At 44.9% G+C, this 15,731-nt stretch overlaps 1 protein-coding gene across 1 annotated transcript in view; it reads right to left on the minus strand.

Moving 5' to 3' along the window:
- The window catches only part of SIN3A (SIN3 transcription regulator family member A), a 34,322-nt gene that overhangs the window by 12,895 nt on the left and 5,696 nt on the right, over positions 1–15,731 (minus strand). Inside the window, exons 2-11 of the mRNA XM_074836928.1 lie at positions 13,108–13,328; positions 11,300–11,476; positions 9,754–9,860; positions 8,980–9,262; positions 6,529–6,780; positions 5,837–5,989; positions 5,337–5,495; positions 3,946–4,035; positions 2,379–2,497; positions 95–305 (exon numbers count right to left, since the gene is read on the minus strand). Of these exons, the coding sequence (XP_074693029.1) occupies positions 95–305; positions 2,379–2,497; positions 3,946–4,035; positions 5,337–5,495; positions 5,837–5,989; positions 6,529–6,780; positions 8,980–9,262; positions 9,754–9,860; positions 11,300–11,476; positions 13,108–13,296 (1,740 nt within the window). The 5' untranslated portion in view covers positions 13,297–13,328. The remainder of the gene's footprint in view (positions 1–94; positions 306–2,378; positions 2,498–3,945; positions 4,036–5,336; positions 5,496–5,836; positions 5,990–6,528; positions 6,781–8,979; positions 9,263–9,753; positions 9,861–11,299; positions 11,477–13,107; positions 13,329–15,731) is intronic.

A 15,731-nucleotide genomic window follows, 5' to 3' on the forward strand; every position in this document is an offset into this window, starting at 1 on the left:
TGTTCTTTCATTCTGCTTGTCTTTGCTCCATCCCTCCGAGAAGGCTGAGAATAGCCTTCCCCTGTCACACAACTCCCATCTGACAGCACCTTACCTCTTTACACAGCGGAGTCCGCCCCGTGCACTTGGGTTGCTGGTAGCTCTTGGGCAAGGCTCGGTAGCTGGAGCCCAGTCTTTTACAGGAGGCATAATCTATCTCCATGGCAATCCCCTCGGTAGCACGTTCCTTCGGATACGTCTCCATGTGAACAGACTCTTTATACCCCAGAAAGTTTTTAAACCAAGTGAACAATTCTGGGAATTTCCTAAAAATAAAATTAATGAAGTGAAAAACCAGCTAAGGAGAAATCAAACAGTGCTCAGCTGTGATGCTGAGGCTAGAACTGATTGCTACAGACTGTGTCCAAGAAGACCCTCTGAATTATCTGTCTGGTGAGAGAGGACCTTTCCGCTCAGTCCCACTTCCACAGAGCCTGATCACCACGAGTACCTGTTTGTTGGTCAGGTGGTGGATTGGTCTTTCGGTGCAACTAAGGTGCTTTCAGATTACCCCCTCATATTGCCAGGGATACACAGACAAGCACTGGTACATCCTCCACACGCCTTGTGGGTCCAGTCCCCACAAGACAAGGGGCAAGCAAGGAAGAGCAGCCAAAGCCTTCCCTGCAGGGAAGCAGTCGTTTCAGGGTCTCCCAAACTACCCCAGTAGTGAACCCGGGCCAGATTCCTAGTTGTTTGTCAACGTTCTTAACTTTAAAACAGACCTTTCCTTTCCAAAAGCAGCAAGAAGAAACGGAAAAGTGATTCTGTAACTACATGGCAAAAGGTTTCAGTGCTGAGCAATTGTTTCAACCCATGCTGCCTCCCCAGACTACACAGACCAGCACAAATTGTGAAGAAGCCTTTGCCAGCAAGGCCCAAGTTTGCCTGCTTGTAAAGTTTTCTGAAGAATTTATTAGTCTAAAGCACTGCATCTGTTCATCTCCTCTTATCTCATGAAAAGCTCCAACAATACAAGGAATTGAACCTGTTCCTGAAGCTAACTGAATCAGTTCTCATTTATTGCTTTTTCATTACATGACAGAAGATAATGCCTAACTCCAGAGTAAGAACACTGTATTATACCTTTCCCAATACAGACATTCACTCTTATAGCTAGGAGCACAGACAGTAGATGGGAGAAATCCAGAATTTTTTGTCGAATATTTCACCTTTCCTAGCTAAAGGTAGCATCCTGCTGATGCCTGAGTAATTCCAGTGGAGCCACAGAGAGAGTGGAAGCTCCTTGGGGCAGTTTCTTTGCACAGTAGCTAGTGTAATGGGGTCCTGAACCCAATTTACGTTGCTATTGCCTTCTCCCTTGGAACCAGGAACTCAATTCGCAGAAAGAAGGAACATTAATCTTGCTGCCCACAGTCGATGAGAAGATATTGGTTGGTTTTAGCTGATTAATACAGAGTTGTTCTGTACACTACTGGCAATTATGGAAGTCATAACTCCTATTTAAACTATAGTATTCCTTATCATTTTTGGCTTCACAACAGAATTCAGCTGCTTTCTGAGTTTTAGAAATTTTAGTGAGTTTTTATCAGCACTCTTTTTTTTAGGGGACATTTCCTATGTAATTAGACAGTCAGTCTTTTCTCAAACGAAATAATCTGTGATTCCAGAACAAGAGACTGCAATAACAGGCTAAATAATTCTGTTTGCTCTTCTGAAAAAGGAAGAAACACAACAAGCAGCACTGCTCTTGAATGCTGCCTGCCTGCCAATACACAGCTAGGAATCCCTCTCACCTCCTCTTGGATAAGGAATAGAAGAGGGCAGCGCAGAGGAGCATGAAGTTGGAAAGAAAACTGAAGCAGGGCCCTTATTGTCCTGCTCCAATAATGGAAAAGTCTGAAAGCCTGAAGCACATGGTACTTGCACAGTACCAGCCACTGAAGGACTTCCAAGAACTGCCAGTATCTTCCTGCCCATAGAGCAGCACGTGGCACCTCACCACGTACATTCCCGACACTCGGGCTGAGCGGGAGGGAACAGGAGATCAGAGAACGCACTGCTACAGAAGCAACTCGTGCAATCATTTAATGGACAGACAATTAAGCAGTGGCAGGCTACCCAGATAAAAGCTGAGCCAACCAACAGCAGAGGAAGCGGGCAGCGCAGGGGCACTCCATCTCAGATGTACTTTGTGGCCCAAGAAACCACCGCCCTGCTCCCAGAGCAGCATTCCTCCTCCCCTGTGCCACGCAGCCACCCGAGAGGCACTCCCCTGAACAACCAAAGAGGTTAGCGTTTCTCTCCTGGCTTCCCAACAGAAACAGACCAAGCGGATTAAACTTCTCACCTCGTGTAAGGAAACTGGCTCCACTTACCCCAGGAATGGAGAAACTAGCTGCACGAGCTCAGCCCGGGAGATCACCTCCTGGTTGAAAATAACCAGGCAGCGAAGGAAGTTTTCATACGCTTCTGTGCTACGCAGAGCTTTGCGGACCTTACAGAGAGAAGAAAAGAGGAAAACAGCTGCTGTCAGGGTGAGATCAAGCTGTGTATGCTATCGCTGTCCAGGAGACCTCGATTCAGCACTGTGCTTCCCACCGATGCACAGAGATTACACGTGGAATGAGAATGCAGATCCTCGAGTTGAACAGAGGGTCACCTGCCCCATACACAGGGCCAAGCAGATACCGACGTGAGCCACCTCGGCGCTGGGTATGCCCTGCAACACCAGCACCTGGTGCATTACTCAGAACAAAGGAGTTGCAAGTGAAGAATGAAATCCCTCAAAGAACCCCCTAACAGCCGGATTACAAGATGCTGGAATTGCAGACAACGTCAGTCATAACTCCAGCACCACAAACCCACTCAAGCTGCCTTTAAACACCAGAGAATATTGCAAGTAGGGAGCAGGGGTAAGAGACCTTGTGCCGTGGGTGATACCACTCCAGCCTCTGCTTGCATTACAGCTTGGGTTATCACAGATAAACCAGCTTATGTAACCCTTATCTTCACAGTACGAGGAAACCAAACGATTCATGCCAACACCATTACCTTTCCCACGAGAACAGTTAGCATCTACGCATCAGACGAAGATCTATCATCATTAAGATATTCGTCATTACGGTTATAATTCTACAGCAGGGATTTCTAGGTTTATTCATGTTAACACCTACACGTCCTCCGAGCAATAGATTGGTTCCCAGTTACCGTTAGCTGGTCTACAGCATGCTGAAAAATGCACTGCATCATCAGGGAGCAACCAAGACTTTCATCGACACATGAATATTACTTAAAAGGCTTGTTTACGTTCACTATATACTCCCCTCTGAGCCATAAGGAAATGTATGGACATCTTAGGGAAGACACCAAGGTACCACTTGGAAACATCTCGCATATCCTTCATTTGTTCTGTGTGGTAAACCAGCAACAGGTAACAACTGTACAATTAATTAGATTCATCTCTCAGGGAAAAAAAAAAAAAAAACCCAACGTCGACATGAATCAGCTGCTTTGTAAACTGAGCTCCCACACTGCAGGCAGCTGGTTGTGGATGGGTACAGCAAGCTGTGCCAACACAGCAAGACACGCCACGCACATCATCGGCTGTACAGGGATTTCAGAAAGGTGAAAAAAAATTTGGAGTGTGCGTTACAGGAAAAAATTCCCATTCCCGCAAATAAGCTGCATTAGCAGCGGGTAAAAAGCTGAAGCACGGGGAAAAGACACAAATATCCACGTAAAAAAGATCACCAGTCTTTTAAAAAAATTCAGTGGACCTGACTGAGAGGTCGCATGATACAGCTGAGGTCAAGCTGACAAATGTTATCAGGGTGGTGTATATATATATATCACATACTTCACTGTGATAAAAATCCAGATGTACACACGCCAAGAACACAAATCAATGACACCAGACGGCTTTCTTCGAATTTCACTTCTCACCTTCTCAAAGAAGAGAGATTCTGTCCCCACACCATGTTTGCTGGCTTCCGCCAAAGACTGGTCTTTTAAGCCAAGCAGCTTCGGTTTCTTCTGTTAACAAAAAAAAGAGAAAGGCAAGAGAAAAAAGGGCTGTTCAGTGGAGCAAGTTGCCATATTTTGATTAGCTATCACATGTGGATTTCAGCTTCCTGACCCCACTGTTTGCTTTCAAATAAAAGAAAGGTGGCTTTTTTGGAAGGAAACTTTCATGAAAGCGTGTGTCATAAGTTAAGCTATTAAAGGTTAATCAGCAGCACAGAACTCCAAATATTTTTAATAGACTGTTGCAATCTTTTCTGTAACTCGTTGACTGAAACAGTCACACTATAGCATATCTCATTTTTCTAACTAGTTTGCAAAATTACCAGAATAAATCTGTTTTTTCCCCTATCACTCACCCAGTTCTTTAAGTCTTACACCTCCCTAGAATTATCCTATTTCCTTCTCTCTTGCATTGCACTGCAAGATCCATTATTTTCCCCGTACCAGCACTGCACTCTACATCCTCAGAAAGGCCAAAAGCTGCCTCCAAAACATGTTTTATTTTGCTGCCCTTTATTTGAAGAGGAGGAGAAAGGGCAGAAGCGGAAGTAAATCACTGGATTTAAATGATACAATGATGTCTGCTAATGTTTTTCATCACAAAGCAAGATTCACCACCTTCAAATAAAGCAGGCAAACTTATCCTTAATGCACAAACTCTAAGCCACCTGGCCACAGGACAGTTTTTATTACACTACAAAGCCTTGCTCTCTCAAAACATGCGTCATTTGGAAAGGGCAAACTCTGCTAAGAGAATAATCATCCACCATTGTATCATAAGGTTTATCGTAGGAAAGAGGAGCAAACATGGATTCCACTGCATCTGCTCCAAGTTCTACCACAACAAAGCTTTCAGGCACACCTTCGTCCTTCCCTCAGCTTATCTTCCCACGTGCCTTAGAAACATCGCTATAAATTTTGGACAAATATATTTACCGAGACTTTTGCCTCCACACCCCACATCTCCCCCTCATCACCAAACACTGTTTTATTCACCAATAAAACTACGCCCACGCATTGTGCAGCCTCCTAATAAAGTGGGGAAAGCCCTCTTTTTCCCAAGCCAGTGAAGTAGCTATTACTGCTCTCAGGTACAGATAACACCACCAGTTTGTGAAAACTGGAGACAAAGCCTCGCGCTTAGAAACAAGGATTTCAAAAAGTTTCCTTTAAAGGCAAGTGTTAGTTTCCATGTTCTCAAGCTGCAGCCTGTGCTGCAAAAATTGCACAGACTCCTAAAATGCATCCCGCTCTGCCACAGCCTCCTGGGAAAAACAGGGCTGCTGAACGAGCAGCACACGCTATCTTACCTTCACCGGAGGGGTTGCTCCAGTTCCCGAGTGCCGTCGGATCTGACAGCCATTCTGGTTGGGTCTTTGCTGTTTGTTGTTGAGCTGTGGCTTCTTCACCGTGCCACCGTGATCATTTCTTACCGATTCCACTTTCTCTGCAGTTGTCTTACTTAACAGCTTTTTTAGAGACAAACCCATAAGACCATTAGAGCCGAGTTCCACATATCCAGGCAAAAAAATATGCCTGCTCCTCCTAGCTCTAGATGACCAATGTATTCTACTGCAGTTATTCCAGTCTTAGAACAACCCTTTTAGGCAAAGGGATTGTATTTAGAAGACAAGTTATGGCCAGAAAACACAGTCTATCACCCTGACCCCATTCCCACATTCAGTAAAAGATCACTCCAAAAAAAACCCAAGAAACAAACAGCAAAAGCACATTTTTCTGAACTCTGGCTACATACAGAACAGTTTTCTGCTAGGTATTTCAGTTCCAGCCTATCTCCAAGGCGACTCACCACAGAGCTGTTGGCATCAGGCAGGAACTGCCCGAACTCCGAGAGCAGATCCTCCTGGTTCTTGAAGAGACGAGCCACCTGCGCGTACACCTCCTGCTCCGTCAAAGCCGGCGTGTAGTTACCTCCTGCCTCCTTGGCATTACGCTGCTCTTTCTGTCATAGGAAAGAGGAGAAGCGTCAGAAGAAAGGATGCACAAACTATTTAAGTGTCAAAAAACCCCAAACAAAACCCCTCAGTGATATAAAGAATGAAACAGCAAAGGCCTCAGCATCTTATGTAAAGAAGTATGATTCTTATATATACTAAAAATATATACTTCCATATACTATAAATATATACTAAATGCTCAACTGGCCCTGCACTGGGACACTGATCAAGGAAGTGCTTTCTTTACTTTTAGCACAGTGCTACGGCCATGTTGTCTCTTCCTGACTCACGCTCATGAAAAAAGGGCAAATATGATTTTTAAAAAGGCATTTCAGACACTTGCAAACAAAGATGATGGATTAAAATCTATTACTTCATGCTGCTACGTAATCTTCTCATTTGCAAGAATTCTGCTTCGCTTGCTGGTCAATGCTAATCCAGCAGAAAACCCAAATGCAAGTCTTGGACAGACACAGTTATCTCCCCATGGCAAAGAAAGAGAAATAACCATACGTATACTCAAATCTGCATTGTTATCACTCGCCTGATATGTATGGAGGATCTCCAGGAAGGCTTTGTAGATGTCTGGCTGTCCCTGGAAGCGATTCTTGATCTTGTTGACATAGTTGATGGCATGATTAAACTCAACGGGCTGATTGTTCTGCAGGGATGGTGTGGTTCCCAGGGAGATTGTCACAGGCGTATGAGGTTGGACTGGTGGCGAGCGTGGTGATGCATATGGTGGAATCGGGGGAGTTTGCTGGTTGGCAGGAGTATGTGCCTGCAACTGTGATGGCTAAGAAAAGAAGCCACGTTAGAAATTAGCAGATTCCTTTATATTTGGAATAAAGGCACTTTCATTCCACTTACAGACCACAGCCAGAGGAAACAACCCATCGTATAAACTGTATCCTGATGCCAACGGTGGAACAACGTGGATTCAACAGAGATACCTCTGAGCTGCAATATATTAAGTGGACAGAACCTCCTGCTACCACGTCCAGTCAAACAACCTCTTCCCATATACTGGCCCTGGATGACTTCTGCTGCACTTCCTTAAACAAATGATCTTTTTAAACTGCTACTAAACAATTACAGCCTTTGCAGGTCTAGAGAATTTGAACAGTATCTTCCATAAACTGAGTATTTCCTAGTGGCAGTCTAGGCAGAAACTGCTGTTAAGAGTCAAAATTAAGAAGTACCATTTCACAGTCAGAGTTTTTAAAGATTAACAGAAGCACAAATACAAATAGACTAAGCAGAAGAAAACTATTATCCAAAGCAAATAAACAGATAAATATTTAGTGGGCCAGTAGAGACTACACTTCATCGGGAAGACAAAACACCTGGACCATTCAAGCTGTTGTTATTAACAGTTTATTTTCTTGCCAATTGCTTTTGACTGAAATCTGACAAGAGACACATACTATCTCAAAAATTTAACAGAGCCAAAAGGCATAGGTATGGCTTGCTCCAACACTGCAAGTTATTTTGCCCCTAGTGAAGAATTTGGGGATGCATAAAGACAACAGCAAGGGAAAACGGGAATTTCTTTCAGTATTGAGACAAAGAATAGACACCTAACAGCCACAGGAAAATTTCGTGGCAGTTTTGAGGTGACAATTTTAAATGGAAATAGAAGTACTCATTCCTCTCACCTTCCAAACTTCAAAACTTCTATTACACAGAGTTTTTATGACTGACAGCGTAGATAACTGTCTTAGGATGGCCAGAAGCATCCTATTACAAGATCCTGCTTTGCTTACCTACAACTTTACCTGTTTGGTAAGGAAAGCTCACCTCATTATCTAGGATGTCCCTCAGGTTCATTTTAAAGTTTCAGCAAAAATAGTTCAATTTTTTGCAGGTCGATGGGGAGAAAACCACTTAGCCCACGGTGATGAGAAAGAGACTTCTTTACTGAGAGCACGTACTACTACTTTGGAAAAAAGCCTTGAAATCTGGCACAGGTAAGTTAATTCGAGAATGCCTTAGCTTTGCAGTTTTCAGCTTTGCAAATCTTTTAACATGTTTTTGTTTGCCATTTCTGAACAGGAGGTTGCAAGTCCCACCAATGTTTGTCTAGAGATCATCTAATTGCCACATTTTAAATCCTGCTGCTTTCTAACTATATATTACCTTTCTTTTTTTTTTTTTTCTTTTCCAGTCAATTGTTAGCTAATTGTACAGTTTAGAGATTAACCCTTGAAACTTTGGGGATTCTTTCCCACCCTAAGGCTCCCCCTTTGTTATTGAAAGGTCTCAGTTCTGGGTGCACAAATCGATACCTAAAGGCAACATCATGGTCATCTGGCCTGAACTCTTGCACTTTAGATTTTGCCAATAACTCCTGCACTCATCCAGCTATAGCTGAACTAGATTCCTTTACAAAAAACGTCCAATCTGAAAAGAAGACTTCAAGCAATGCAGAATTTACCAAATAACTAATCAAACTCTTCTAAAGGCTTAATTGCCCCGAGCACTTGAAACCACACACACACTTTCACACCAACAGCAACATCTTTATCGTGGCCTCGTTTTATGGGGAATTTCTTGGGACTTCAGTTATTCTGAGGCAATATACACAAAAGCAGGCAGTTCAACATGTGCCCAGTGCTTTAACTAGGAAGCCCTTCTTGCAAAGTCAAATGTACTTCAGGGACCTTTTTCCTGGGGCTGTTGGATCACTCCCTGAATAACGTGTGTACATTTTACCAGATGCTCTGAGCATCTTTCAGATCCCCACTGAAAGCAACAAGGCTCTTCCAAACCCTTAAGGTGGCTTATTTGAATTATTGTCAAGTCAACTAGGATGCATCTTGAAGTCTGAAAAGGAGAAACTAATCCAACAGCAGAAGCACAACACACGCAGGTTCACAAATACTACAAAAAGGCAGCGCGGAAGCTCCTTTTTTGCTCTCCAGCTCCATCCCCGTTTCAGCTGGAGGCAGCAGGACCCCCGTGTTACCAGTGCATGTCACTCAAAGTCTCTCACCTTGCTGATTTTGGCAGGTGGTGGCTGCGGCGCTGGCTGTGCTGGTGTCGGGGTTGATTGCGCTGAAGGCTGCGATGGATGCTGCGGCTGGGGCTGCGGCTGGGGCTGCAGGCCGTGAGTGGGGATCTGGTGAACCTGCCCTGGTGTTGTCACGTTCACCATGTCATTCGTCTGCACTTCAATCTTGTAACCAGGCGGCAAGAAGGTGTTGAAACCCATGATCAAGTCCGGGTGGCCCTTGAAGAGCTGTGATACGCGGCTGATCACTCCTGGAGTGTCAATACTGAAGAAGGAATAAGATCAAAATGTCACGATCCTCTAAGACCCTTTCAGTGGTACACCAAGTTCTCCACACAAGAATTTTCCATTAGAATTTTTACCTTCTCATCTCTAACGTATGAAACGAAGCAAAACTGATTCCTATAAATGCATTACTGAACTTAAGATCGACATTAGAATTATTTTATTAGCCCAGACAGCATTTTATATCTATGAGATCTAGTCCCAAGTCTGACCATTATTAATGGGCAGACAACCAGACAGCCAGATGAATCAGCTATCAAGGCTGAACTTGTGAACTCCCACTCTAAGCAGAGGTTTAGCAGAAATGAAGGGATGCATTCAGAAGAGAAAGCACGCAACTGCTTTTACACTACTGCTAGAGGTGTGTTACTCTGCACGTGGAAGGACAGAATTTAGCTCCTGCTCTGTGCTCCCATGCCTTGCATACACTCTTTCTAACCTGGAAGGAAGAAGCAAAGTGCAGCTGGTTACCTCTGAGATTTAAATTCCTTCATAATATCCAAGAAGTCATTGTAGACCTGTGGCTGGCTACCAAACTGCAGCTTCACCTGGTCAAGGTAAGACAGTGCATCCTCCACCTGGAGACAGAACAGACAGGTTATATTAGCAGAGGAGATTTTATTTCACCTCCATTGTTCTGCAAAACACGCATTATTTGAAAACACAGCTGTTAGCCCTGAGCCTGGGCAAGGAATTAAAGAGCAAAAGATCGTGAGCCTGGTTAGTGCACTACCAGCACCATGTGAATAAGAGATACTCACTCCCCACTCCTGGCTCATAAGATAAAACTGTACCAAAAAGAAACAAAAAGAAAAAAAAAAAGCAACACGGATCAGCAGAATTACTCAGAGGAAAAAAACATACTCCAAATTTACCATCACTGAAGTGACTGCTAGGATAAACAGAACTAGACTGAGTATTTTTCCTGCATTCATATGTGGAAATTATTATGGAAGTCTAAGAATAAGCAGAAAGTGGAAATGACATATTCAGTGTAGTAGATGTCTGCCAGGTACACACTTGCACTTTTTTCAAAAAGCCAGACATTTCAGTTCGACATATAAGGATTTTGAAAATGGCAACTGTGGGCGGTAAATTGTTTTACACCTCAAACAGCAAGAAGTTTATGAACCGTTCGTGTACCAACATCCAATTTCAGATGTACTGAACGAACAACCACAGCCTAAAGCAAGAGCTCTGGGTCCCTATCGCCTCTGACAGCCAGGCCACACGGCCAAGAGCGACACACAGGACCTCTTTCATCCAAAACTGAATGACAGCAAAGGAAGAAAGACTATCACGTAGAGCCCCAATCTTGCATCAGTGGAGGATTTGCCATCAATTTCACTGGGAGAAAGAACCACACATTTTGAAACCATTTCCAGAGGTCTCTAGAAATGAAGTGTCCCACATTCAGCAAAAGGAAAGGGCCTCTCACCCAACAAGGCAGTGGGTTCCACCAAAACTGGAAGAGACTTGCACCGTATTTGGAAGACACTAAGAAACAGGCATCAATTCATACATACGTGCCTTCTCGCTAAAGCTGAACCAAATGTAGCTACTTAAAGAGGTTATTTTTGGTGGAGTTTTCTCTTTTTTTTTTAAGGATTTTACAGCACATAATCCAAGAATAGAGCCTTCCTTACTCCCAAATTACTCCCACACAACCACCCACATGTGCCATGTGTTCAGAAAAGCACCAAATGTTTTGGTAATTTAACCCATTCATACAATTACTCTGGGCAACACCTTCTTCCTTTTCCTTCCTGCCCCCAACCTTTTCCTAGCAAGTCCATTTTTTATTTCGGTATTTGAAACAACAGGGTTTCAGCAGAAGGAGAAGTCCCTTTCTGCATTCAAGTCTTCCAAACAGGAGAAGCATCTAGGCCTTGTCAAGAAAGCTTTTAGGAGGTCACCAGCTGGCTTTGCAGGGACACACCGGATAGAAAAAGGCCCCCGGCTGCCCAAGGATTTAGGCAGAGGCTGGTTTACTGGAGGCAGCGATGCTCAGCGTTACCTTGAGCCTCTGGAACTGCTGCTGCCCCTGCACGGGCACGGCTGGCGGGGTGGGGTGCGTGTGGCTCTGCACCACCTGGCTCCCGTGGGGCTGCACCGGCGCGGTGTGGTGGTGGCCGCTGTGGACGGCTGCGATGGCTGGCCCATGGCTGCCCGAGCTCTGCGGCACGGCCGACACCTGGCAAGGCAAAGGCGACGTCACGGGCGGCTACGGCTTCGCAGCCGCCACCGCTCACTGCACGGACAGAGGGCGAGATCAGTCCTCCCGCACCCAGCTACACCACTAAAATTGTAAAGAAGCAGAACAGAGACAGTTTGACCTTTAACCGTGACTGCTAACAGCCTTACTCAAAAAATATCTTTTGTTTTCTTCAACAATGACCCAGAGACCTAAAAACAAAACAAGACAACTCTCATACTCTAAACATAGGACAGTCCTCTCTGCAAACATGTTACCAACACGGGTTCTCTCCAGCCTGCAGACTCACCGGCTGTCTAGTCACTAACACTAACAAAGAGACCTGCAAAAGGGGCATTAAAATGGGATTTTTAGTCTGACAGAGTCAAAGTTCTCTCTTTTCTCTATGACACTTATGTGTCACAAGAAATAATCTGAATGAATGAATCTTTACGAGCTCCTACACTCTTGCCATTCAGTTTGGGTACTGGAAGTCAAAGTGTGGCTCTCTGGCACTAGCAGACTCGGGGGAAAACTCAGCTTGGTACCTCCCCTAGAGAAACAGGGAAAGGAATAGAATGCACTTTTCAGGTCTCCTTCATACATCAAACCAGAAAAGTTTCAATTTGGAAAATCCATTAGAAGAGCTTTTAAAAAAATGTTTAAGTAGTAAATTACTTTTCATTTTACACAAACTTAGCTTTCCATTCAAGCCTCTTTTAGATGGGAAATACTTTTTTTAATCCTTCTCATGAACAAGAAACAATTTGCTTGCTGGTCCATCCAAGTTCTTTTTAGGAAGGACTGCCAGCATAAACACACCCTCTTCCAGTCCCTGCAAGTGTCTGCCTGCAGGCTCTTCAGCTCTGCGGCTGCTACTATCAGCATGAACATCCCTTCTGCAGAAGTAAGTAAGAAGCTGTGTGTAAAATTAGGCACTAAACAGGGAGGGCAGCTCACCAGCAACACAACTGTGGAAGATGCAACATGCCAGAAACAAGTAACACAGGAACAGCCTTTTCCCTCGTCTTTCACTGGGAGGTATCTCCAGTGCACTCTTAAAAGTACATTTTTTTTTTCTCTCCCCAGCTGACAGCTCCTTGCAAAGGAGGCAAGAGAGGGAAGAGTTCCACCTAATGACCCCGGGGTAATGTCTTCTGAAACGTTTCAATTTTCTTGAAAGTCTCCAATCTAAATGCTGATCCAAGCCAGTCTGTTAAGCTTAAGATCACCCAAGGTATCACACACCTGTGACAGAGCAACCGTAAGAACAAACCTTTCCCCAGTGAAGAAAAGAAAAATGGAGAAAAATCCCTGCCCACACTTGCCTCTAGGATTCAGAGACCATGATCTCAGAGAATCATTAACAGAATTGTGTGCAAAAAAAGCCAAGTCACACCACGTTTGTTCAGGTGGCTCTGAACATGAATGAAGCCGATAGTATTAAAGCAAGTGCTTAAAATGAGATGTACAATAAGCACGTTGTACAATCTTGTTTTTTCTTTAGGAAGCCCTGGTTACTAAAATAAACCTTGTCTCAAATAGAGAACTCTACCGTGAAATGACACGGTGCTGGCTGGTCACGCAGCAGGACTGCAGCTGAGATGGGGCTAAGGGACGAGCGCACGCACCTGGTAGCTGGGAGTTACCGAGTACTGAATCCCCGTGGCAGACTGCATGGTCTCCGAAACCGCCTCATATACCGGAGGGGCCGGGGCAAGCACGCGGTGCTGGTGTTGAAAAGCTTCGGTGCTGCTGGTGATACGTCTCTGCTGCGACGCATACACGGGTGACTCCTGCTCATCCAATCGCCGCTTCATTCTGAACTCATGCTCGGGAAGCACTACAAAACCTGTTAAAAACAGACCAATTAACAAACGCAATTGATTCATCGCTCCCTGCCAGCGCCGTGGACGCTAAGTTCACCAAGAGCAGGTAGGGCAAGTTTCTCTCTATTCATTTAGGTTACTGGTATCTCGAGATAGGGAAGTGGAATTAAGATTCAGCTTTCTGCCTGAGACAAGCAATCGTGTTTTAGCACAAAAAATACAGCTGCCTTGTTGGAAATCAAATACTCTGCTTAAAAGTTAATGATTTCTTCAGTCTCACTTAAAGGACGTTGCTAGCATGGGCATCTTAAGCACACGCAGAGAGCTCACTGAACACACTATTTGAACACAACAGACAGAAAGAGAGTGTGTTACCTACACACAGCCTGGACAAAGTTGTCTACACTGAAAGCAAAAAAAGACTCCTGGAGAGTCCAGGCAGGATGACAGTCAGCCATGAGAGATGCTTTAAAAATGTGAAAGGGGGAAGAAGAATAGTCAGATTTTGAAATCACTTACAAAGCCCCAAAAGGAAGCGTTCTCTGTTTAACACAACACATAAGACACGTGCAACCTCAGTGAAACCCGCAGAGCCACTACCAGGAGTGTTTTGGATACTGTCTGCCACACAGCCCTGACCCTCCCAGCACCACGGCCCCGCTCAGCGGCCCCCGCCGAGGAGCACCGAGGGCGCCGCGCCAGCAGGCACCGCGGCTGGCACCCTGCGCCTGCCAGGGAAGCCGGCGAGCGCTCGGCAGCAGCTCTCCCACTTACTCTCTGGTACTTTTTCCTTCTCCAACACGCAGGCACGTTCCTGCCCTACTCTAAGTTGTCTTTACGCAACTTCATTTCACTTCAAATCTGACAGGTCATTTTGGCACTCTCCGACTCCTAAAAGTGCCATGAATTCTTTGCTCTGTTTGATTGAACTACTCACCTGCTCTTTTGCAAGCAAATTCCAGTGCTGTTTTCTACGCATCAGTAGTATTTGCCATCTTTGAGATGTTATCTGCTGTTCATAAAACCACTGGGTGCTCAAAAGCACATGCAGCCTATTAAAGTGTTTGATGGACAGAGAACGGAGTGAAATCCACCCTCTTCAGCCTCTAATTCATCAGGACCTCTCCAAAGCAAGTCCTTTTCAGTTCCGGTGCAGTTAAACACACTCATTGCTAATGTGGACACACAGATAAATGAGAGGGAACAAAGTTCCCCCGGAATAATGGTACAACAGCCAACTAAGCCAATTCTCATCTACCAAGTCAGGACAGCTCCTCACAGTCTAAATCTGTCATTAACCAAATAACCCAAAGATCACCAATAACCAATATCATGGTGCACTTCAAATATATAAACAGGAAGCAGCAGGACAGAGGTTCAGAATAGATCAAGGTGGGCTTGAAAACATGGGCTTTGTGCAACAAAGCGGTTTCCCCTCCACGTCCCTCTCTCCTAGTCTCTCACTTGGAGGGGGTAGGACAAGAAGGAAGATTACTTCATTTCTTTTTGAAGTTGCTCTTCAAGTTTAACCTCTCAGAACAGTCCCTTATCAGGTCCCCAAAGCACCTGGCAGGTAGAAGACAGCTGGCAGAAGCAGAGGAGGACTCCTCACCCCAAGTAAAGGAGAAAGTTTGCTAACTGGATCTTATTTACAAGTTACAAATCCTAAGTAGGTCTGACCTCCAGCACACACTCAGAAAGCAGAGGAGCACGCTCCAGGAGCTCATTTTGCTAATGGTGCCTGCATTGGTTGTCTTTTCATTCAGCTGGTCTCTGCTGACAAATAAAGAGCGAGGCAGGTTAACTTGGAGCTACTCCCCTCAAGCACAGCCCACATTTAGCTTTGTAAAAACGTACAGTTTTATGCTAATAGGGCTGGGACTAAACTGAGCAACGCCGGCAAATCTGGCCATGCACCATCATCCCGTGAGCAGAGCTAGCCAGGATTTTGCATGACAATGGCTGACTGCATGAGTAAAGTCTGGGCAAAGCTTCGGTGGCATCTATTTATAACCCACTCACCAACTTGGATACCCTTCTGCTCTAAACACCGGTACCCCAGCCAGTCCTTCCACTTTCTTTTGATATGCCAGGCCGGTTTGCCCCTTACCCTTTCAATGGTGCAACAGCTTTCCTTCCCTATAGAAGCCACCAAGAGCTGCTGGTTTGCCGACACGTACAAGCAATATCCACAACGCGGGAACATTCTCAAAAAAAGTTACATGTGATTTGTTCTAAAGAAGTGAAACAGCTCTAGCAGGCTTAACACACTGTCTGCGATAAGGGGTGTGTGTGTGTCTACATGTATACATGGTGTATATATGGTGTGGTGGCCGTTAAGTGTCCTTGTGTCTCACTTCCCGAAGCAACACTCCACACTTGTCGCTCTGGATGGACTAACCAACGTTTAAAGCAGATGCTTTTGA

This window comes from Strix aluco, chromosome 12 (genome assembly GCF_031877795.1).
Source record: "Strix aluco isolate bStrAlu1 chromosome 12, bStrAlu1.hap1, whole genome shotgun sequence".
NCBI classification, from domain to species: domain Eukaryota; kingdom Metazoa; phylum Chordata; class Aves; order Strigiformes; family Strigidae; genus Strix; species Strix aluco.